We start from the raw sequence: 24565 nt of genomic DNA on the forward strand, positions 1-24565 counted from the left end.
AATCTAAAACTAATGCTGTGCAGTGAACAAAATGGCCACCTGATACTAAATGTAACTCCTTCCATTCCATCTATGAAGTGTGTGATCAGAGTAAAATAGGAAGGTAAGAAATGTATATGGCCCAGACAGGAAAGCACAGCAAGCAGTGAGAAACCAGCTTTTATTTCAACGCCATGCCAGTCTGATCAGTCCCTTGTGGCTTCTTCTCTCTCCTTCTGTCCATTCCCCCAACCCTTCCTACTCCTCTTTTCAGCTCAGTAGAGCAATACCATGAATAATTTATCCATCTAAGAACCACTGGTGTGGGCCTGACCTGATATGGTCTTAAAGGGACACGCCTTTTGCAAGAATTAGTACTGCTAATGTTTTACAATAGGCATTGATAATACATCCTAACAAAACAAATCTAATCTTTTTGCAACACAATAATCATCTGTATAAATATCTGTGTAATCTACACAAAATAAATCAGTCTGAATTAATCCTACTAGTGCTAGTCTATAATCCTGACTAAGGACTCATTCTGAGGTTTTCATTTGATCTTTGCATAAACTTTTGAGAAATGAAACTCCACTCTATAAAGAACCTTCAATACAGAATGCAATGTTTTCAAAAGAAATTAGGTTTTGGGAAGCATTATTCAGAAGCTTCTGTGCTGTGAGCGATTTTGACCATTCTAGAATTTCCATTGAAGGGATAGTTCACCCAAAATGAAAATTCTCTCATCATTTACTCACCCTCATGCCGTCTGAGATGTGTTTGACTTTCTTTCTTCAGCAGAACACAAATCTTGACAGCAGTCTCCTTAGCGATCATGATTTCAATCTTGATTACATTTCTTATAGCGCCATCTAGCGCTCCACGCATGCGTCATTAGGATTAGCATTAGGATGTGTAATCAAGCTTCATATCATGAACGTGCATAGAGACCTCAATGGCAAGATGTGTAGTGCTTGAGGAAGGTCACCTGTGACCTAAATTTTTGCACACTGCTCACCTTCAGTAAACCTATACTTATCTCACAAGTAGTGATGTATGTCTTCCATAAATAGGGTGCAGGCTTCTTTTTGCATATGGATTATAGACTTGGATTTTTGTGGCCCACGCACCTGTGAATTGTTTTTTGGACTTGTTTTTTTGGACTTAGAATTATTCATCAAGATGAAAAAGGAGATATATTTGGTCGGTTCTCACCCAAAACAAATTGAATTGCATCAGCAGACATTGTTAAACCTCTGGAGTTGTATGGATTACTTTTATGCTGACTTTATCACCTTCTTGGAGCTTCAAAGGTCTGATCACCATTCACTTGCATTGTATGGACCTACAGAGTTGAGATATTCTTCTAAAATTCTTTGTTTGTGTTTAGCAGAAGAAGTCAGTCATACATATCTGGGATAGCATGAGGTTGAGTATAAGAGAATTTTCATTTTTGTGTGAACTATCCCTTTGAGTCTCAGTAAATCACCGCAACTACAATACCTTGAGAATGTGCAAAATGATTGACAGGTAGAAATCGTAAGAGACCGTGGCCAACGGAAACTTTTTTGTTTGCTGTTTACAGAGTCTACAGAGACTGGTGAGATATCTCACAACACTTATTTCATTCATATCTTTCAGGGAGTAGGACTATTTTTTGTATAGCTGTCCAAGAATAAATCGCTTACAGCACCTTTAATGGTGTAATTGCCATCACCGATGAGGGATTTTTTTATTTTTTTAATAATTAATTTTATTACAGTTAAAGGAAGCAAGACAAAAACAGGTCAATGACCTTTTTTTTCCCTGCTGAAACTCTTATGTAAAGACCGATGAGTGGAGGTACATTGACCCTTGAGTGTAATTTACTGTGGTCAGCAGAACGGGGAAAGGCAGAGGCTCATAAAAACTACATAACATTTGCAGGCTAGGTGCAGAAATGGAGCCAGGATCTATAGTCAGTGCTGTGCGGAGCCAGAGAGTTTTGTGTGGAGAAGAATTTCGACCTGCTGTCATCTTTATAAAAGAAGAAAAGATTCATAGCATTCTGCCTGATCCTGGAGCTGCAGTGCACACTGCTGGAGAGGTGAGCTACTTTGTGAGCGGGACATAGACATACGCCTCCTGCTGGAGACTAAATGCACTACAGTTCACACTTGCGTCTGAAGGATGTGTGGCAGAATTCAGTCATAAGCAACTCAAAACAGTTTTTCAATTACTGATAACTGAAATGTAATATTGTGATGTAATAAATGTAATATTGTGATAGTTTATTTTTACATATGTATACATAACATTTATTATTTTAAATACATGAAATCAAAGTTAACAAATATTCTACCATGAATTACAAAACCACAATCAACTGGACTGTCTAACATTTTTGTAATAAACAATTTTGTGAATATTATCCTGTTCAGAAAAGATTTAAATTTTTAGAGATAAAGGTGAAGCATTGCTTTTTCTGGACAGTGGAATATGCTTTGTTCTGGAGCATTGACTGTAGATCCCTAAACAACAGTCTAATTGTAAGCTTCTAAATCGCTACTGTTTTTTCTGCCAAGTAAAATTCTGTATTGGGGCTTATCATTTCTGCACTCACTGGAAAACATCTTTATTGCAGGTATTGGATGTGGGTAACAGTCTGGTAATGCCAGGTATAGTGGACTGTCATGTTCATGTGAATGAACCAGGACGTACAACCTGGGAGGGTTACTGGACTGCCACACGAGCAGCTGCTGCTGGAGGGGTAACTACTATTGTAGACATGCCCTTGTGAGTATATACAGTATTTGCACACATGCCATTGTAGACATGCAGATGTGAGTCTCCATATACATTCACACTTTTGTTACATTTATATTTAGTCCTTTTGCGGACACTTTTATCCAAAGTGACTTACAAATGAGGAATGTAGAAAGCAATTTGTCATACAATCAACAACATCTGCAACTGCCAAGTTTTCAAAGTGGCTGGAGTAGTATAGGCACAGGAGCAGACGAAAGAGACAGAGAAAATTATAAAAAAAATTTGGTACAGTAAGAGTAAGTTCAATAGTAAGTTGATATGCCACTGGGAGTATACATACAGTAGGGCCTATACACCTTTATCAGTGTTGGGTAATTTACTTAAAAACTGTTATATAAATTAACAATTTTAAATTATTTTACTAATTACTTCATTGAGAAATTAATCACATTACTAATTACTCCACTTTTAAATTACTTGTTCATTGTTAAACACTAGTCCTGCCTCACATTTCTCCTTCACAATGACTTGTTACGGGGCCATAATTAATGTATTCTACATAAATAATATATTATAAATAATCATAACCCTATAATGAACTTAAAAGTAAATTAATTGAAAGTCAGTAAATGTAATCTAATTACAAGAATGTAAAATGTAATGCATTATACTACTTGTTTTACTAAAATATCATTAGATTACAGTAACTAATTACTTACCAACACCCAACACTGACCTTTATGCACTTAGACACATTACAAAATACTGGCCTTCCAGTAACTATACCTATACCTATACAAACTAAGGATACATGCTTGCAACTGAAATGAAAGACTTCAGTTCAATGTCTTGAAATATTTTAGTGTAACTAAAATCTAATTTGTATCATGACAACAGATTCCTTTTTATAGAAACAGCATCCCACCAACTACCACTCTTGTAAACTTTCAAGAGAAGCTGGATGCTGCTACTGGACAGTGTTTTGTAGACACCGCATTCTGGGGAGGAGTCATCCCTGGCAACCAAGTACTAACATACTGTACCAGCTCAAGTTTTAGCTTGTTATTCTAACCTTCTGATTTCAATAAATTACCAATATTGTCAATCTCTCTCTGTCTCTACATGTCAGCTGGAGCTGAGGCCGATGGCCCAGGCAGGTGTGGCCGGGTTTAAGTGCTTTCTGATTCACAGTGGAGTGGATGAGTTTCCTCATGTGAGTGACAGTGATCTGCATGCAGCTATGAAACAGCTCCAGGGCACAGACAGCGTTCTGCTGGTGAGCCACCTCATTTTCTCTTTGGCGCAATCCTTTCCACCTAATTTCTGATTTATCAAACATATCTGCCATGCTTCCTACTACTTCTACCTCAAAACTTGATGTACTTATGGTGATATGATGCAACTTATTGCACAACAGACACTGAGAAATGGTGGTAAAAATGAATCTGTTTAGACATAAGCAGCAAAATCATTTACTCACCCTCATGTCATTTCAAACCCATATGACTCTCTTTTATTTGTCTTTGTGACAGTAGCTTCCAGTGCACAACAATACAAAACAGCAACAACACATATATAAAAATACAAAATAATAAATTTAATTTAAACAAATTACATTTAATAGAAACAAAGTATATATAGAATTCAATACAAAATATATATATATATGCATACATACATATATACATACATACACACATACATACATACACATATAAATATAAATCTGTTATATACAGTGCAAGGGAATGTAATGGCAGAAGAGGTTGGATGTGTTTTATAAATATAAAAAGACTAGACTGTGAATAGCACATAGTTATTGCTCAATGGGGTAGTTTTAACTGTTCATGAGATGGATAGCCTGAGGGAAAAACTGTCCCTGTTCCTGACAGTTCTGGTGCTCATAGCTCTTAAGCATTGGCCAGAAGGCAACAGTTCAAAAAGGTAATGGGCTGGGTGAGTGGAGTCCAGAGTGATTTTTCCAGCCTTTTTCCTCACTCTGGAAGTATATAGTTCTTGAAGGAAGGGCAGGGAGAAACCAACATTCCTCTCAGCAGTCCGAACTGTCCTTTGTAGTCTTCTGATATCTGATTTCGTAGCTGAACCTAACCAGACAGTTATTGAAGTGCAGAGGACAGACTCAATGACTGCTGAGTAGAAATGTATCAGCAGCACCTGTGGCAGGTTGAACTTCATCAACTGGCGAAGGAAGTGCAACCTCTGCTGGGCCTTTTTCACAATGTAGGTCTCCCACTTCAGGTCCTGTGAGATGGTAGTGCCCAGGAACCTGAATGACTCCACTGCTGCCACAGTGCTGTTTAGAATGGTGAGCGGGGTCAGTGTTGGAGTGTTCCTCCTAAAGTTCACAATCAACTCCACCGTTTTGAGCTTGTTCAGCTCAAGGTTGTTTTGATTGCACATACAACCAGCTGTATAACCTACCTTCTGTATGCAGACTCATCTTCATCTCAGATGAGACTGATGACAGTGGGGTCATCTGCAAACTTCAGAAGCTTACACAGAGGGGTCCTTGGTGATGCAGTCATTGGTGTAGAGGGAGAAGAGTAGTGGGGAGAGCACACATTCCTGGGGGGCACCGGTGCTGATTGTATAGGTGCTGGAAGTGAATTTCCCCTGTCTCACAAGCTGCTGCTTGTCCGTCAGAAAGTTTGTAAACCTCTGACAGATAGACGTGGGAACAGAGAGTTGGTGTCATTTGTTCTTGAGGATAGCAGGGATGATGGTGTTGAAAGCCAAACTGAAGTCCACAAAAAGGATTCTTGCATATGTCCCTGGTCTGTCCAGATGTTGCAGGATATGACGCAGTCCCATGCTGACTGCATCATCCACAGACCTGTTTGCTCGATAAGCAAATTGAAGGGGATCTAGAAAGAGTCCATTGATGTCCTTCAGGTGGGCCAACACCAGTCTCTCAAATTATTTCTTGACCACAGACATCAGGGCGACAGGTCTGTAGTCATTAAGTCCTGTGATTTTTGGTTTAATTGGAACAGAAATGTTGATTGAGCATTTGAAGCAGCATGGGACTTCACACTGTTCCAGTGATCTATTGAAGATCTGTGTGAATATGGGGGCCAGCTGGTTATGTGGGACATGCGGGTGAAACCATCTCGGCCCTGTGCTTTCCTTATCTTTTGTTTTCAGAAGACATGGGACACCACTTCTTCACAGATCTTAAGTGCAGGTTGAGTAGTAGGAGGGGGGGTTGCAGGAGGTGTTGGGGTTTGTGTGAAGTGAAGGTCAGAGCGAGTGTGGGGTGTGAGATTGGGCCTTTCAAATCTACAGTAGAACACATTGAGGTCGTCAGCCAGTTGTTTGTCCACCACAGGGTTGGGGGCAGGAGAATTTATAAGTTGTTTCATGCCACTCCAAACCGATGCAGGGTCGTTAGCTGAACAGACTGAAATTGGCGACAAAATTAAATGATAACAGAATTTTAATTATTGGGTGAACTATTTTATATAGCATAAAATATCAGTTATAACACAGAAAATGTGGAATTATCTAAATTAATAATAGTATGTGTCAGTCAGTGTCAATATTTGCCCCTGGATTAGATTTTTAGGGGCATTTAATTATCTTTATGAGGACATATTTTTTTCCAACCATTTAAAACAAACTGTGTTTTATCTGTTGACTTACAGTATATGCCATAGTATGTATAACTAGGACTTTGACTGGGCAGCTGTGGCTCAGGTGGTAGAGCGGGTTGGCCACTAATTGCAGGGTTGGTGGTTCGATTCCTGGCCTACATGACTTCATATGCCGAAGTGTCCTTGGACAAGACACTGAACCCCAAGTTGCTCCCAATGTCACGCTAGCACCTTGCATGGCATCTCTCCTGTCATTGGTGTGTGTATGAGTCACAGTGTAAAGAGCTTTGAAACCACTAAGGTTGAAAAAAACCGCTATACAAGTGCAGACCCTTTAATAGAAAATGAACTAAATACAATTTTACAAATAAAAAAAAACATAAGACATCATTAAAATAGCATTTTCACCCCCACATTTGGAATTTCTTGGGCATTTTTGTCATTTGTTTTTGTGTCATTTTTGACCCTGGTGTCAGTCTCTCATGGAAGTTAAATTAATGATGTTGCCGTTGAGTTGTGAATGTGTAATGATGCTCCTATCTGGTATAGTTTCATGCCGAGCAAGAAGTCCAGCATCCAGTTGCTGACGAGGGGGGTATGATTCTTACCTTTTTAAAAGTTGATCAAATAAAATCATACTTTGAGACTGTGAACATTTATGAATCTTCTTAATGGAAGTTATTGCTTTTTCTTTCCTCAGATCCATGTGAATACTCCACCTTCCTGAGGTCCAGACCTGACATCATGGAATTTGAGGCCATCCGCACTGTCACTCAACTCTGCCTACAGTATCAGTATGTTATGATGAGACCATAACATTTGAAAACGATCAAGTCCTCAACTTTTGATTATCTAATAGCCCGATAGGAGGTAAAATGTTGACTGTAACTCTGTTATAATTATCCATCAGAGTGCGTTGCCACATTGTGCACTTGTCATCAGCCCAGCCTCTCGATCTCATCAGGGATGCCAGACATGCCGGAGCTCCTCTGACTGTGGAGACCACACATCACTACCTCAACCTGTCCGCCGAGAACATCCCAACATGTGCCACTCAGTTTAAATGCTGCCCTCCTATTCGTGACACAGCCAACCAGGTATAGGACAAATTTAAACCCTAAGAAAGGTTTTTAAGCAACATTAATAAATGAATACAGACAAGGCAATTTGTGGATGTAAAGAGATCTTCTCTTAAGATTAAACTCTGCGAATTCTAGCTACCCATCTGTTAAATAATCTTTTTTATATTTCTTTGTCAGGAGCTCTTGTGGTCTGCACTTAAAGCTGGGGACATTGACATGGTTGTGTCAGATCACTCACCCTGCACACCTGACCTCAAGTGTATTGACAACGGGGATTTCATGCAGGCATGGGGAGGGATCTCTTCTCTGCAATTTGGTAGGTTGTCACTGGTGTACCAATACATTTATACACTCACACGCCTATTATTTATGTGTGCCTTTTGATGGCCAAAGTCCTGTGGGAGGTAAACAGTGGTTTGACATCTGTTTACCAATCATACTAATGATTGACTCTAAAGAAAGAATCAGGAATCCTTTAGGAGTCCGGTCAGAGTCTCGGTTTAATTCTAACTTTAAAAAGGGCTACATTTACATTTATGCATTTGGCAGATGCTTTTATCCAAAGCGATTTACAGTGCACTTATTACAGGGACAATCCCCCCGGAGCAACTTGGATTAAGTGTCTTGCTCAAGGACACAATGGTGGTGGCTGTGGGGATCGAACCAGTGACCTTCTGATTACCAGTGATGTGCTTTAGTCCACTAAGCCATCACCACTCCTAAATGATTAATTATTTTATGAAATCATTACTTACAGTACATTACAATCAAATTATCACTGATGCTTTACATTGATATTACAACATATATGACCAAATACAAGAGTGTTTATCATCAGCCCCAAAAAGTATTCAAACACTTAAAGGTGCACTCAGTAATTTTTTCTCCATTAAAAAGTTTAACTCCTAAAGACGACTTGTAATTTTGCAAAATATGTAAGAAATCATGACCACTCACATTCAAATGAAGACTCCAGTCATATTACTGTTTTATTCTACATGGAGTGTCCGCACATGGGGGCTGCCATGATAGAATCATATGACCAGCTGAATACTACTCTCTTTATCTCAGTAACCATCCTGTTATTTGACACTTTTACTCATTGATTTAAGTAATCCTGGCTGACTGAGAATACTACATTTCTACAATCGCATCTGAAACTGAAAACTATTGATTTTAATTATGCTGCATCCAAGTGTAAGTCCAAGATGACACAAAGACAAAAGTTACTAAGTGCACTTTTAAGTAATATTTAAATTGTATGAATTTCATTGCATTAGAAGCAAAACATCAAACACTGTAAAAAAATGTTTTGCTCTAAGTTATTATAAACTTAAAATATAGATTTAGAATAACTGCCCTGATCTTGTTGAGATAACTCAACATTCAAGTTTTTGTTGGCTGAAATTTGGATAAGTTATTGAATTTAGAAAAAGTTTATAGCTGAAATCAAAAATATAAGTTAAGACAACTATGCACATAACACTCACATATTCGGATTCCCAGCATACACTGTGGCATGCATAAATTATGAAAATTGCAGTGTTACTGTCTTAAAAAATTGTTTTACTGTTTGCTGCTTTTATTTATGCTGTTGGTTCTTGTGTTTGTTGTCACTTCCAGTTGTCTGGATTGTAGCAATAAATCAAAACTCATCTTTTACTCAATGATGATTATGATGATTATTACCATCATTGTGATTTGCACATAAAGAGTTGAGGCCCATGCGTGTCTCCTTAACAAGCTTAAGTTTGTATGTTACAATGATTAATGCCAGATGATAGTCTCTGATAATCAACTAACTAAATACCATCACATAGTAGGTTAATTTATCTCTGACAGTGGGATAGTCCTAACTACCTCAATGATTATAAATGATATAAAGTAAGTTATTGTATTTCTATATTCAATATAAAATTGAATTAGAATGAAGTTGTTTGAATTAAGAAAGTCAAGTTTACTCTAAAAGACATTAAGATCATTTAACAAGTTATACCGATTTAAGTGAACTTTACACCGTTTAAACAACCTTCCCTCTTAAGTTGGCACAATTAAAAATTTGAAGGCAGCACGAAAACTTCATTTTTAGTTGAAACAACAAGATGTGCAGAACATTTTCTCAAAACTAACCAGTTTTCTCTACTAACTGTTCCAAATGTAATTATTTCTGGAAAGGGTAAATTAAGTTCACACAGGTGTAGAAAATCATAGTAACCATGTGTGTAGTTTATCATCTATGGGCATGTTCCACAAAGTTTTACAGCCAGAGAGTGTCCGTATACTTTATATTTACATTTTCAAAATGTAAAATCTTACAAACATCTTTTTGTGAAATGTTTTTTCTTGGAAAGACTGTTTGTTGTGTACTGTATATCTAACCAAGTGGCATTTATTGTAAATAAATAGTGTTGTGTGTCACAAAAACATTCATGCATTTTTAAGTGTGGCTTAAATGTCCAAATACCTTTGGAGCCTCTGTATGATACGATTAAGCACAAAACTTAATCGTACAAACTACAATTTTGATTTATATTACTGTTTTAAAAACAGGTTTATCTCTGTTCTGGACCTCAGCTTCTAAAAGAGGTTTTTCACTTTCCGACACAGTAAGACTCTTGTGTAAAGAGCCTGCTCAACTCTGTCGTCTTGACAACCAAAAAGGGAGTCTCATTCCAGGTCACGATGCAGACTTAGTCATTTGGGATCCAGAAAAAGTGTTTACGGTGAGAAGGAGAGATTCAGTCCACCTATTCATTTCTGTCAAGGCCTTCAGCTGTGTTATAAATGACTAACTGTTTGTTGCTATATTTATGTATTCTTCTATAAATACATAAAAAGCTTGCCATATGTGCAAGTAAATATGTGTCCTTTAATTTCCTAGGTGGCAGAGGACAATGTTCATCACAAAAACAAAGTAAGTAAAATTACATTAAAAAAAACAAAGTTGGAGATGACTCTTCATATATTGACATATATACATGTAGACATCCATACATATATATATATAGAGAGAGAGAGAGAGAGAGAGAGAGAGAGAGAGAGAGAGCGAGAGAGAGAGAGAGAGAGAGAGAGAGATTCTTTGTATATATGAGAAAAAATAAATTCCCCTCTCTTTTCAGTTGACACCATACCTTGGCCTTCCTCTGCAAGGGGAGGTGAAGGGCACTATAGTCCGAGGTAGGCTGGTTTACAGTCATGGCTCTTTTAGTTCTCAGCCCCTGGGGAAGCATCTGCTCATTCAGCAAAAGACACAGACTTCTCTGTGAATATATACAGCACATTACTGTTGCATCTTTCCATATACTCACTGTGATGTGCTACAGTGCTGATGCTACTATATATATATATATATATATATATATATATATATATATATATATATATATATATATATATATATATGTATATTTAATTATCCAATTATTTTATTTAATTATTGTGCTTTTAATAAAGTAGCCTATCACTGTATTTAAAAAATAATCTAATGATTAATTGTTAACGATTTAAAAATTTTTATAACTTGAATAATCTATTGAAATCATTACTTGCAGAACATTACAATAAAAATATCACTGACACGTGACGTTGATATGAAAACATGAATGATCAAATACAAGTGCTCATCATCAGCCCCTAAAAGAACTCAGACTCTTAAGTAACAAATTTCATTGAATAAGAAACAAAATATCAAACTCTGTGGCATCTGCAAACAATTTTTCCTGGACATTTTCTCAAAGCTACTTTGCTTTTAATTAAGTATCACTGTAAGAAAAAATGCATCTAATGATTTTACAAAAATCCAAAAATGTCAAATGTTAATTATTACAAAATCTATTGAATTAAACAAATAAACTTCAAATAATGCTTAACTCTTGTTCTCTGTTGAGATTGTGTTTTTTGTTTGGTGTTCCCAACACCAGTGTAGAAATGAAAACAGACAGTTGTAACGGATAGTAATATTGTTTCTGTTTGCGGCCATTATAAAATCTTAGCTTGTATTCATGTTTTTACATGGGAGACACCAAACAGAAGTAATGTAAAATTTTTAGCATGTTGTCAAGCTTAAATTATTTTTATAATCAACTGGCCTTGTGATCCCCTAGAAAAAAAACAGAACATCAAGGTTATCAGATCAATATTTTATGTACATTCAAATATGAATATTGTATTTGGAAATTACCTTAAATTGTGTTAGCATGCTATACAATGTTGTTCATGACATGTAAATTGTTGATCCTGTCAGGAAATGTAAATACGATTTGATTACATAACTGCAAAGATAAGCAATTAATGTTTAACCCTACAGGGGAGCAAAGACTGATTTTTAAAAATTTACATTCTCAGTTTAGCCATACATTTACAATTGTATTAATTCTTTTTATTTTTTTTAAATGGAGCAAATACTTTTGTGTTAGTAAACAGAAATCTGTTTCTTTGCTCTTTTTTGGTGGAAGAGTAGTTGTAAAATTCTTCCACAAACTAAATGTCCAAAAATATTTGAAGAGGGCTGACAAAAAAGTATTTATTTATTGCAGTCCACATCGCTATTTCATTAAGGTTTAATTTTATTTATTAATTTGTGTATGCAGATTTAAATATTCTGACCTAAAACACAATTTATGGTTGATCTCAACAAAATGGTTATTTTGTCAGTTAAACAGAATATAAAGGAAAATGAATTAGTTTTCTTAAACAGTTACAGTCACTGTTCAGCCACAAGCTGGTTGTATCAGAACTCAAAGTTAGATGATTAACCAATAGGTGAAAGGTTTGCACACAGTTTACAGGAGTTAACCATTGCCTCAGTCTTTCTTTGTGCCGGCAGCATTATGTCCTCTCTATCTGTTCCTCCACCGGCATGTCTGTTACAGCCTTTCACCGTCCCCCAGCGTCTTATGCTTGGACCAGGACCGTCCAATGTACCTGCACGGATCTCGGCAGCTGGAGCCCAACCCATGCTGGGTCACTTGCATGCAGAAACCATTGAGGTAATATGCTTTGGTTAAATGTATATTTTAATGACTAAAAATATAATGAAAAATATCTGAAATGTCTAAAACTACTTCTAAACATCATAATGATTGGCCTTTTTTTGTTTTATAATGAGGTGGTGCTTTACAGTGTAGTAATGATTGGCTCAGATGAATAAATACAATACAGTGTAGGACTGAATTGCCTTGGTAATGTCAGATCTTGTGGAAATAATTCAAAAAGTGGTAAAGAAAACAACAACAGAGACTACCATGTTTAAAAAATATTTTATAATTGTAAATAAATCAATTGTCCTTTTCTAGAAATCCACCAGCTCTTTAATATATGCCAAAGTCTTGCCTCTCTTTCATTTGATCAGACACATCAAAGTTTGTTTGTGTTTGTTTCAGATTATGAACCACATTAAGAGTGGCATTCAGTATGCATTTCAGACTCGCAACAAAATGACTCTGGCTGTAAGTGGACCGGGTCATGCTGCAATGGAGTGTGCCATCTTTAACTCACTGGAGCCCGGAGAGAGTGTGCTCATAGCAGTCAATGGCATATGGGGGGAGAGGGCTGCTGAGATAGCTGAGAGGATAGGTACTGATTCTGCAGTCAGTTTAAATGGATAGTTCACCCAAAAAAGAAAATTCTCATCATTTACACACTTTCATGCTATCCCATATGTGTATGACTTTTTTTCGTCTGCAGAACACAAACAAAGTTCAGCTCTGTAGGTCCATTCAACACAAGTGAATGGTAACCACACCTTTCAAGCTCCAGAAATTACAAAGGCAGCAAAAAAGTAATATAGTCATTTAATATACAGTATTCTGAAGCAATGCAATCACTTTGGGTGAGAAACAGATCAACATTTCAATCCTTTTTTTTATTATTATTAATACTATAAATCTCCACTTTCACTTTCAGAATGTGAAAATGGAGATTTATAGTTAAAACAAAAAGGGCCTTACTGTTGATCTGTTTCTCACCCACACCTATTATATAGCTTATGAAGACATAGATTAAACCACTGGCATCATATGGACTACTTTTATGCTGCCTTTATGTGATTTTTAGAGATCGAAAGGTCTGGTCACCATTCATCTGAATTGTGTGGACCCACAGATCTGAGATATTCTTTTAAAAATTCTTTGTTTGTGCTCTGCAGAAAAAGAAAGTCATATATATCTGGGATGGCATGAAAGTGAGTAAATGACAAGAACATTTTCATTTTTGGGTGAACCATTTAAGTCAGGGGTCCCCAAACTTTTTTCTATGAGGGCCACATCATTTTTCCTTTCTATAATGGAGGGCCGTAGTCTAACAGAAAATGGCATGGGCCGGAGTGATTTATTGTGGAGATTTTATTATGATTTTAAATGGATTTACAGTATTATGCCTCCTAATGCTAGATTATTTTATTATTTATGCACCATACATATCAAGTGATATATAGCCTATTAAAAGAGCATTATTACTATCGTAATGACAATTTTTCATTGCTATTGAAATCAAATTATTTACTTACTCATGCGTATTAGGCTAATCAGTGTGAACTATGGGCTTGTTTCTGGCTGGTGAGAAGTCCAATGTCAGGTTCCATTCCTGTCACAGCCAGTCTCAAAGACTGATGCAAATTTTCATCAGTGAGTCTTGATCTCATCGTATTTTTCATCAGTTTCATGCGTGAAAAGGTTTGCTCACAGATATACGTGCTGCCAAAAAGTGTGGACATCTTCATTGCATTCCTTCTGATGTTTGGGTAGGTCTCGTTAGGGAGGGCAGTATAGAATTCAATGAGACTGTTGGGCTTAAACGCGTCTTTCAGAACATCACAGTTCTGTAACTCAGCCAACTCAAACTGATAAGAAGGCAGGGCTTCGTCAATTTCAGCAGCAAAAGGGTTCTGAAAAGGCGGATTTCTTTAAGCGTGGACATGTAGCTCACGGAATCGCACATCAAACTCCGCCTTCAGCATTTCCAGCGCTTCCACTGACTTTTCAGCTGGGAATGGGACCACTGGTTTCTCAGCTGAGAGGCTTTGGGTAACAGGGAGATGGGTGAAGTCTTGCTTTTGCACTTGTCCCACAAGCAGTGCTAGTTTCACCTCAAATGCTTTTATGTGGGAATACATGTCACATATTAGTTTCCCTTGCCTTGGAGCTGCACGTTGAGGCCATTCAACATTTCTGTCACATCTGTTAAAAAGGCGAGGTCCATTTCCATTTTGTGTCGATCAGTTCTGGGACAGTTTTGCCCTTTGTCAGAAGAAAACATTGATTTCGGGTAGCAGCTCGTAAAACGCCTCAAAACTCTGCCCGGCTTAACCATCGGACTTCTGTGTGGTAAAGCACATCTCCGTGAGAAGACTCTAGCTTGGACAGAAAGACTTGGAACTGCCTGTGTTTAAGTCCGTTTGCTCTGATGAAGTTTATACATGACACCACCACTTTCATAATCGATTCCCACTTCAGAACTTTGCAGCACAGTGCTTGCTGGTGAATTAGGCAGTGTACTTGTAAAGGGGGCATGAGACCTCTTTCCTCCATTTCTCTATTCATGCGTCCTATCAGTCCCCTTGACGCGCCAACCATACTAGGAGCTCCGTCAGTCGTGATGCTGGCCAGCTTAGACCAGTCTAGATCCAACTCTTCTATCGTTTGGCACACTTTACCAAAAATATCCTCCCCTGTCGTACTACCTTTGAGACTTTTTAGGGCTGCCAGCTCCTCGGACACTTCAAAGTTTGAGCTAACTCCACGAAGAAAACTGAGCAGCTGTGCCGTGTCCTGCACGTCATTACTTTCATCCAGCGCTAATGCAAAAAAATCTAATTCTTTCACTTTTTCCTTCAGCTGGGCATATACATAAACCCCATTTCTTCAATTTGTCTGGTGATTGTACTTGCGGACAGACTCACCGCATTTAAGACGTCTTTCTTATCGGGGCACACCTCCTCCGCAACAGCATTCATACATTTCTTTACTAACTCACCATCACTGAATGGCCTACCGCAGGTTGCAATCAGTTTAGCTACCTGAAAGCTAGCTCGAATGGATGACTGGTTCAACTGGGTTTGCCGTACAAACGTATTTTGCTGAGCAGATAGTCCACTTTTTAGCTTCGACACTTTGTCTGCTCTCATTTGGCCTTGTAAACTCGCATACTTGTCTCTGTGGCGGGTTTCATAGTGTTGGCGCAGATTGTATTCTTTGAACACGGAGACTGTTTCTTGACAGATGAGGCAAACAGCCATTTCTTTGCATTGAACAAGAAAATAATCACTTGTCCACTTTTGGTTAAATACCCTGCATTCTGAATCAACTTTTCTCTTTCCCAACCGTTTGGCCATTTTGTTGTCACTTTAAATTTTCTTGCTGGATCGCGTGCACCCGCTCGATCACGATGGAACATCAATCCGGGTGAATCTAACAAATAATTTGGCTACTTTAATAATTATAACTAAGGGATATTTTATTTTGAAAGCCAATATGTATTATCAAATACAAATATGATATGATTAAAACATATTTAAAATTAAATTGTAAAAATATTTCTCTGCATGGCATTGTTCAGAGGGCCGGTCCAAATGCCGTATTCGGCCCGCGGACCGTAGTTTGGGGACCCCTGATTTAAGTATACAACATAAACCTATGGGTTATAAAGGTGGTTCAGAACATGATCAACTCATATATTCATCCTGCTTTCAACAGGTGCCAAAGTGAACACAATTGTTACCTCTGCTGGTGGGTACTTCACAAATGAGGAAATTGAGCAGGTAATGTTTTCACATTTAAATTATACTTCAGTAAATATCACACGAACAAGGGTGCTTGTGTTCATTACAACAGCACTTATTTACTTTTATACAACAGTTCTAAAAATAGTTCAACCATTGAAAATAATTTCAAAAGAAGCCAAAGAAATAGCAATCATTGCATGTTGCTGAAGCAATACACAGACTGAGAGCTTGTCTAGAATGCATAAACACAGACAAGCAGAGTGATAAAAACAGTGTATTTTCAATGTACCATTACATAAAATATCAGCACTCTTAGAGTACCACTTGTACAATCAAATTGGAGGACTGGAACTAACTGTTGTATTAGTTGCAATATGGATTTACTAGGCATAATTGAAAAAAATTGTCTGTTGTTCTAGGGATTAGACAAATATAGACCAGTGGTGTTTTTCCTCACACACGGGGAATCGTCTACAGGAGTGGTCCACCCCATTGATGGCATAGGTGACCTTTGCCAAAAGTAAGAAGTATCAATAGATGTGTCAGATTCGAGATTTTAACTACCTCATCTTCTTTTATATTCTTTCCCTTAACTTGTCCATATTTTCCCTCCTTGTGTTTTAGCTGTTCCTGGCACACAAATTCACTTATTAACATTATTTATTTATTTTAAATTTGTTTTGTAATTCTGATGTGTTTTTCAGGTACAACTGCTTGTTTCTGGTCGACTCTGTGGCAGCATTGGGAGGTGCTCCCATCTTCATGGATAAGCAAGGTATTGCCTTTTTACAAGTTCTTGGATCACAATCATAGTCTGTGGATACATGATTTAACCATACATTTTATGTCTGTAGGTATTGACATTATGTATACTGGCTCTCAGAAGGTCTTGAATGCCCCTCCGGGAACTGCACCAATCTCCTTCAGTGAGAAGGCATGGTGAGACAGAACAGCTACAAGTATCAGTACTGGCAGATTTTTTTACTTTTTGTTGTTTGAAAAGATCAAATTTCTAAACAGCTTTCTTTTTTGCAGTCAAAAAATATTTAACAGGAAGACAAAGCCAATCTCTTACTTTCTGGACATGAGCTGGCTGGCAAACTATTGGGGTTGCGATGACAAACCTGTACGCCTGTAAGGATCATTTAGCACATTTACCAAACACAGACATAATACATATAGGCTGCATTCATTAATATTTTGTACTTGTTAGAGAAGAACAATCAAAGAGAATCAATTCAAAAAGAATATGATGTTTTTTCTGCAGTTATCATCACACTGGGCCTGTGTCTTCTTTTTATGGTCTGCGGGAGAGCCTGTCCATCCTCACAGAAAGTGTGAGTGTATAAAGTATTCTGTATTACATATTATTTTTCAAATTCACATTTGTTTCTGCCATTTCTATATTGCTGTGCTCACTTGAAGAGCAAATGAGCAAATCAAAGACTTGACACTGTTACTTTTCATGACACTGTTGCCAATTTCATACAAGGTAAACATAGTTTTTTTTAAAGGGTCTTGAAAACTCATGGAAACGACACAGAGAGGTCGCAGAGTACTTCCATAAGGGCCTAGAGGAGATGGGCCTAAAACTGTTTGTGCAGGACAAGGTGAACAAAAGAGAGCAACAAACAACTCTACACATCTCACAAGGAAAATGTATCAATCAAGTGAATATCACTAATATTACCTAAAAACGTATTATGTCTTTTAGAAAGCACGACTGCCAACAGTCACCACAATAGTAGCTCCCCCAGGATATGATTGGCGAGAAATTACTGGGTACATTATGAAAACCTATAACATTGAAATCTCTGGGGGCCTGGGGCCCTCTGCTGGCATGGTGAGTAGCTATTGGCTTCAATTAACCATTTATTTTGTACAATTGACTGATCAAACGACAGAACAATAGTCCATTGCCTGTGCATTGGCTTGGCTCTGTTAAAGAGACTTCTCATGTTGTTTTACAGGTTTTGCGTGTGGGATTGATGGGGTGTAACAGCAGCACTGCTAATGTGGACAAGGTTTTAGAGGCCTTGGCTGATGCTCTTCAACACTGCCACAAGAGCAGAGTCTGACAGCATGGCCATCATTGTCAATCTTTTCAACCCCATATAAAGTTAGTCTTTGAAGTAACACAGCTGTGATATTTAATCGCTTTGATATTTTAATCTTAGTGTATTGAGTTATAGGTGCAATATAAAATTATAGTAAATGTGACCAAGTCATAACACCCTTAATCTGACAAATGTGTTTTGTTTCCAAAACGTAACCACCTTACATATATATATAGTGAGATCTTAATGACTAAGTACTACTTATATTTAAATAAAATAGGAGACAAAAAAATATATATTTATTTATTTTTCCATACAACTTAAAATAGGGTTAAAAAGTGCATTTCATCTGATTACATTCACATGCTTAAGACTTCATTTCACACATAGGACAAAGGTGACCAGAAGTCACCATGCAGGTCCTGTGTATGATAAATGTGAGGATGGGCCCATTGTAGTGGTTTATTGACTTCTCCCATTTTGCAGGGAATGGATTTAAATATGTATTTTAATCAGCCACGACTCCTCTATATGGACAGTGTCCTACTACTGTAGGATATTTATCCATTTGGAAACATATATCTATACTATAAACTGCCAAAAAATTTATTTGTTAACCCGAAAATGTGTTAAAAATGCTGACAACATGTATTTAAATGTAGCCGAAACCTCAGTTACACTCTGTGGTAGCATATGGGGCAGAACATCCAAGAAGGATATAGCTGCAGGCAGAGCTCCAAAACCGGGCAGGAGCTCCAAACCAACACCAAAGATAGGGCTCCCCCGATATAACCCTTATTTTTTAAAAATGGAAAAAAAAATACTACAGACCAAAATATATTTCAAACCTACAGACACGCACACCTTGCTACATAAGAGTAGTTCCCATCCAAAACATACTTTTAAAGGATTGATCAAATCACAAATCATTCGATTCCATAGAATTTGCTCTAAAAAAAAAAAAAAAAAAAAACATTTTCAAGAGGCTATCACAATATTATTTCAAGCTCTCAGAAGAAGGGGCTATTCAAAAAGATTTTGAAGATCTATTAAATCCACTACTTTACAGGAGATGACAGAGGTGGGTAATGGTCGCGTGGGGCCAGACCCCGGGGATGTTATCCCGTTGATAACCACTTTCTCAGGTCAGGCGATGGTATTGAATAACAGAGTGAAGGAAGAATTTGACAAGATTCAACAGATATATGAACCATTACAAAGACTGAAGGTGGTCTCAGCGTACAAGAAAAAATAACATTTGAAAGATATATTGGTGAGGTCAAAATTTTGTTCTGATACATACAGACCTCGTGCTCGGAGAACCAGTATGAATTGTGCAACTTTTTTCAAGAAGCTGAAGTATCTGACAGTTAAAAAGGAAGGATATCCAATTTTAAATAACTTTACTTTTTACACAAAGAATTTGGTGTATCTTATTTCTTGTAAACAATGTAATAAAAAATATGTTGGAGAAACAAGATATTCTATGGAAATTAGAATAAAACAACATATTTATAACATAAAAATAAATAAATGTATTACACAATTAGCCATTCATTTTAGACAACATCTTCAAATAGCAGGTTTGCAAACTGATCCTCAATGGTCCACTAAACAAAGAAAAAGATCAGAATATATGTGGATAAACAGATTATGGACTAGATTTCTAAAAGGTTTGAATTCCTGATTTTAATTGGATTGGGGAGTGGGTTGGAATGTGTGTGTGTGTGTGTGTGTATATATAAGAGTATGTGTATATATGTGGGTGTGTGTGAGTTGGTAGGGAGAGTGGGGGTTAGAGAATATAGATTAGTTTATAAAGGTGTATGTAGAGAGGTGTGTGTGTGTGTGTGTAAAAATATATATACATTTATATATTGAGTGATAGGTATTGAATAAAAACCGACTCCATTCACGTGTGGTTGTGTCTTCTAATAAAATATTTTTGGATTTAAGTTTGTTTTGATTGATCTTGAGCACTTATATAAAGAATGGCACTTAAGAGGTTTGATTTAACTAACCTCAACTTTTCTTATTTGATTTATTTTTCAATTTTGAAGTGAATATATTTGGATTATTTTGAGCACCGATATTAATAATAGCACTTGCGTCAATTTATAGCACTTAAAAGGTTTTTATTTAGTATTAGCAAACTCTCTTATATGTATATTTTGTTTTACTTGTATTTATAAAATAATGTATTATCCTGAATAGAGTTACAAAATAACCCTAACCTAACCCTAATTGAATTGGATTCCAAAACAGATGATCTGTAAATATCAATATAAAATGAATTCCTAAACTTTGAGATAACCTAAATCTTAACTCTTACGGTTCTTACCTGTAACCCAACCTTAACTCTTAGGATCTATAAATAGGGATATACAATTTATTCCCAATCTTAGAGACAATTAGAGTGTGACTTCTAACCCTAATCATAACCTAACCCTAACCTAACTGGGCCCTAACGCTGACTCTGATCCTAACTCTAACCTAACCCTAACCCTAAACCTAACCTCTACTTGAGGGCTTAACGTAGTCCCCACTGAAAATTTATTCAGTTGGGGCTATGGCAGATATGAAAGGGAAGATTGGAGGGAGTGGTGCTGGGTAGGTGACAGAGCTGGTCCCTGGGTGGGCTATGCCATCAGTGGTGAAGGCTTGACTGAAGAACCACCTTGGGCGTCACGCGAGGTGGACAGGCCACCTGGGGGGGAAACTGACCATTGCACCTTGTCTAGCGGATCTCCTGACCATTTAAAAAGTTGGAGAGAAAAGCTCCAAAAAGGTTAAATGGACTGAGAGTTGGGATCTGGAGTTGGGAGAGGGTAATGTATGGGAGAGGTAATCAATTGTGTATATCTCTTCCAAGAATAGGGGGGAAAAAAGGAAAAAAAAGATGTGCAGTATATAAACAAAAAAAAATGTCATTTAAAAATAAACAAATGTACAAAATGATTAGAAACATTTAAAAATAAACAAGAATTGTGTGCCAGTATTATGTAAAGGGAGAAAATAATATATGATATTATTTTCCCTTCTTTTAAGATTAAAACATTTCTCCTTCACCTAAAGACCAAAGTATACTTTATGCTCAGCATCGACTCCATGCACTTTCGAATGCAAGCCTGTCAAAGTATACTTAATTTTACTGTGTGCATACATGGGTGGTTGCACTTTCTGGTCTCTTACTGGTCAATTTCTCCTTAGGCGTTTAGATGTATAAATATGTCTTTATATTCTTCAGCCTCGAATTATGCAAATGCATCTCCTGACCTCTTGATGTGCACATCCACTGTTGTTGTTACCACCTTCGTCTCCTGTTGTTTAGAGGCAATTACATCTTCTAGTGCTTCTTCGTGACCTCAATGGCTCAAATGTGAGTGTTACCAACTTGTTGACCCACTAAGTAGTGCAAATAATTCCAGGTGCATGCCGAAAAAAAGGGCTGCGTTCGTTCAGTGTTCAAGCTCTCTGCTAATGACAAAATTTGCATCGAAGCATACTTTGGGGTTAACCATGAGTGGAAGTGGCACCCCCATTTGGAGTTGGCACAACCCCCTTGAGTAACCACACCCAGCCTTCATCTATACCTACTTGGAAAATCTGCTGCCCACCATAACTTCACAGCGTCCCTAATTTTTCCCAATGGAAATCTGTGGTCAAATATGGAACTAACCAGCCCTAACTGAACCATCCATGTAGGTATAGTTGCAGGCCGGAGATCTCCAAATGGAGGTGCAATCTCCAAAAGAGGTAGGGGTTACTCCAAAAGGGGGTTGTGCCAACTACAAAATGGGTCATCACTTCCACACACAATTAGGGTTAGGGGCTTCCTTTATATTTGAGGGCGGTTTGGAGCTCTCGCCCATTTTTGGTGCTCTGCCTGCTGCTACTGCATATAGAAAGTCTACCCTATGTGTTATCAAATTATACAGGTCATGTAAAAGTGACGCAGGTCTATTCACTTATGCTTATCCACTAGCAAAACAGTTTGTTGTGTACTTTTTTTGTTTGGCATCTTCTGTAGTTTGTTTCCGACTTGAATGCGACTAATGCCTCACACTACACGACTTTGAAAGATGTCAGATCATGGTACCGTTCATATTACACAACTGTCTGTCTTGTCATGGAAGTCGTTTACAAATTACACGAGGAATCGGCAACAGGGGTGAACACATTACAAAACATTTCACTATTGATGAATCCCTGATGACTCTTTCTGGACTCCAAATTACATTTAACAACAGAGTACACATGAGAAGTGATACGAGATACGAAAACAAATGCATGATCATACGTTATGCATGTCAGAATATGTGTATATTTTTAATCGCCTTTACATAGTCTGTAAAGGCATCATATATTTTATTGGTAACAATATGAAAAAGTACATCCTACTGAAAAATTTACCTATTTGTTTACCTGACTGTCCAAGAGAATTGGCAATTTCTCTCCAGCTCTTTCTCCACCCGGTTGTGGTACTGTTCAGAGGAAACATCAAATATGCACTGGTACTCCTGCCAATGTTGCACAAAATTTTCCTCCATTTCTTCAGTCCAATGAGACTTTCTTGAGACCGCAGCCATGCTAGTTGATGTTCTGTTGCAGGTACATCAGGACTCCTCCCACTGAAACTTCCCGTGCCCCGTTTCTTGCTCTCTCATTGGCTGTAGGTCAACGCAGCAGTTGTATTCAGTTAAAACACATTTCACATTGCACGATTTGGAGTCGCGGACAGGTCCAGATATTTAATATCCTAGATACATTTCTCAAATAATATATGTACTTCTCTCAAATCGCGTCTTTGATAGTTCATACATTGCAATCGTTGCTCACGGGAGCGAACTTCGATTTGTCAATGATTTCAGGCATTTGTCGGCGATCTCTACAAAACTGTCGGCGACCGAAAATCGGTCTTAAAATTATGTAGTGTAAACACGGCATAAAATATACAAGCTTCCCATGTGCACTTACAGGGGCAGCAATAGTGCGCACCAGCAGTGTGACAGATTGCATAATGAACAGATGACAAGTAGTGCCGATGAACATGTAACAGTGTGTTGTGCAAACAGTTTTTGTTATGTACAACTACAATGCCAATAAAGTACATTCAAAATAAAAGCATCTAAGAACATCCCAATTAATATTAGAGTGCCACCTTGAGGCACAATTATGCTAAGGCACCACACATTCTGTCAGGATGTGCATTTGTGTATTTAACCAGATGAATTATGTAAAACGTATAGTTTGGTCTATTCTCACCCAAAACTGACTGGGTCGCTTCAGAAGAAATGGATTAAAACACTGAAGTCATATGGATTATTTTATGTTGCCTTTATGTGCTATTTGGAGCTTAAAAGTTTTAGACACCGTTCACTTGCCTTGAGTGGACATATCTTATATATTCTTCTAAAAATCTCCGTTTGTGTTCAAGAGAAGAAAGTCATACACATCTAGGATGGCATGAGGGTGAGTAAATTATTGAGAGAATTTTTCCTTTAAGTGGGAATTTTAATTGTATTTGTTTTATTTATTTATTTATTTTTTTTTTGCTTATGAATATAAATTGTAGCAAACAGAATAAAGTGTTCAGAATCTTTCCCCGGTTTTGTCAAGTGGTCTGCAACAGCCAATGTTCGGACTTTCACATAGCGTGTAAAGGGTGTTTCATTATTTTGTTAGTTTTATCAATTAAATTTTGTTTCAACATTGACAATTGTATTTAATATTTATATATATATATATATATATATATATATATATATATATATATATATATATATATATATATATATATATATATATATATATATATATATATATATATATATATATATATATATATATATATATATATATTCATTCTGGGTTGGGGAGTAATGAAAATACATATGTAAAATTAAAATAACTCTATTCCACTTCAGTTACAATTTAAATAATTGGTAATTAGAATACAGTTACATTCAAAAAGTTTTTTGATTATTGAAGAGATTACTGTGCATTTTATTGTAATTTGTTTAATTTAATATTTAGTCCTTTCAGATGGAAAACATTTATACATAAATGATGTGGTCCAAAGTGCATTTGAACAGCGGTGAAACACTTTCTTATGATGTGTTACATTCATATGAGCAGACAGAGAAGTTTGGAGCAGAAGAAATATAAATAAATCTTGTGTAAATTGTCAGCTTTACACCATGCTATTTCTAGCCATTTTACATGCACGTTACCAGGCACAATCATATTTGTTTTACAAGAAAATTCATGTTAGATCATAATTTCTTTTTTCTAGTAAGACCTTTGATATTAGGGCAAAAATCATATTCTTGATAATAATTTTTGTATTGTTTTCCTGTAAAAATA

General features: G+C 37.0%; 2 protein-coding genes across 3 annotated transcripts; both read left to right on the forward strand.

Annotated features, from left to right (window-relative positions):
* The first annotated feature begins 1761 nt into the window (after positions 1-1761).
* On the forward strand, positions 1762-10748 carry zgc:103559 (Allantoinase, mitochondrial). 2 transcript variants are annotated; one of them, XM_052130731.1, is made up of 11 exons: positions 1762-2065; positions 2603-2754; positions 3639-3753; positions 3857-4003; positions 6891-6936; positions 7042-7135; positions 7252-7438; positions 7601-7739; positions 10031-10146; positions 10305-10337; positions 10543-10748. In XM_052130731.1, the coding sequence occupies exons 1-11, from the start codon at positions 1919-1921 to the stop codon at positions 10687-10689; spliced, it is 1323 nt and encodes a 440-aa protein (XP_051986691.1). In that variant the 5' UTR covers positions 1762-1918; the 3' UTR covers positions 10690-10748. The 2 variants fall into 2 exon arrangements, with proteins under 2 accessions (XP_051986691.1, XP_051986690.1); XM_052130730.1 differs by having other exon boundaries at positions 1766-2065; positions 9974-10146.
* Positions 10749-10904: 156 nt separating this feature from the next.
* agxta (alanine--glyoxylate and serine--pyruvate aminotransferase a) lies at positions 10905-19177 on the forward strand. The gene is made up of 11 exons (XM_052130734.1): positions 10905-12411; positions 12805-12997; positions 16114-16178; positions 16562-16662; positions 16847-16917; positions 16997-17081; positions 17178-17276; positions 17410-17479; positions 17657-17752; positions 17857-17985; positions 18113-19177. Exons 1-11 carry the CDS (start codon positions 12253-12255, stop codon positions 18218-18220), a joined length of 1176 nt encoding a protein of 391 aa, XP_051986694.1. The 5' UTR covers positions 10905-12252; the 3' UTR covers positions 18221-19177.
* Positions 19178-24565: the final 5388 nt, after the last annotated feature.

The sequence above is a fragment of the Xyrauchen texanus genome, chromosome 7 (assembly GCF_025860055.1).
Source record: "Xyrauchen texanus isolate HMW12.3.18 chromosome 7, RBS_HiC_50CHRs, whole genome shotgun sequence".
Classification (NCBI taxonomy): Eukaryota; Metazoa; Chordata; class Actinopteri; order Cypriniformes; family Catostomidae; genus Xyrauchen; species Xyrauchen texanus.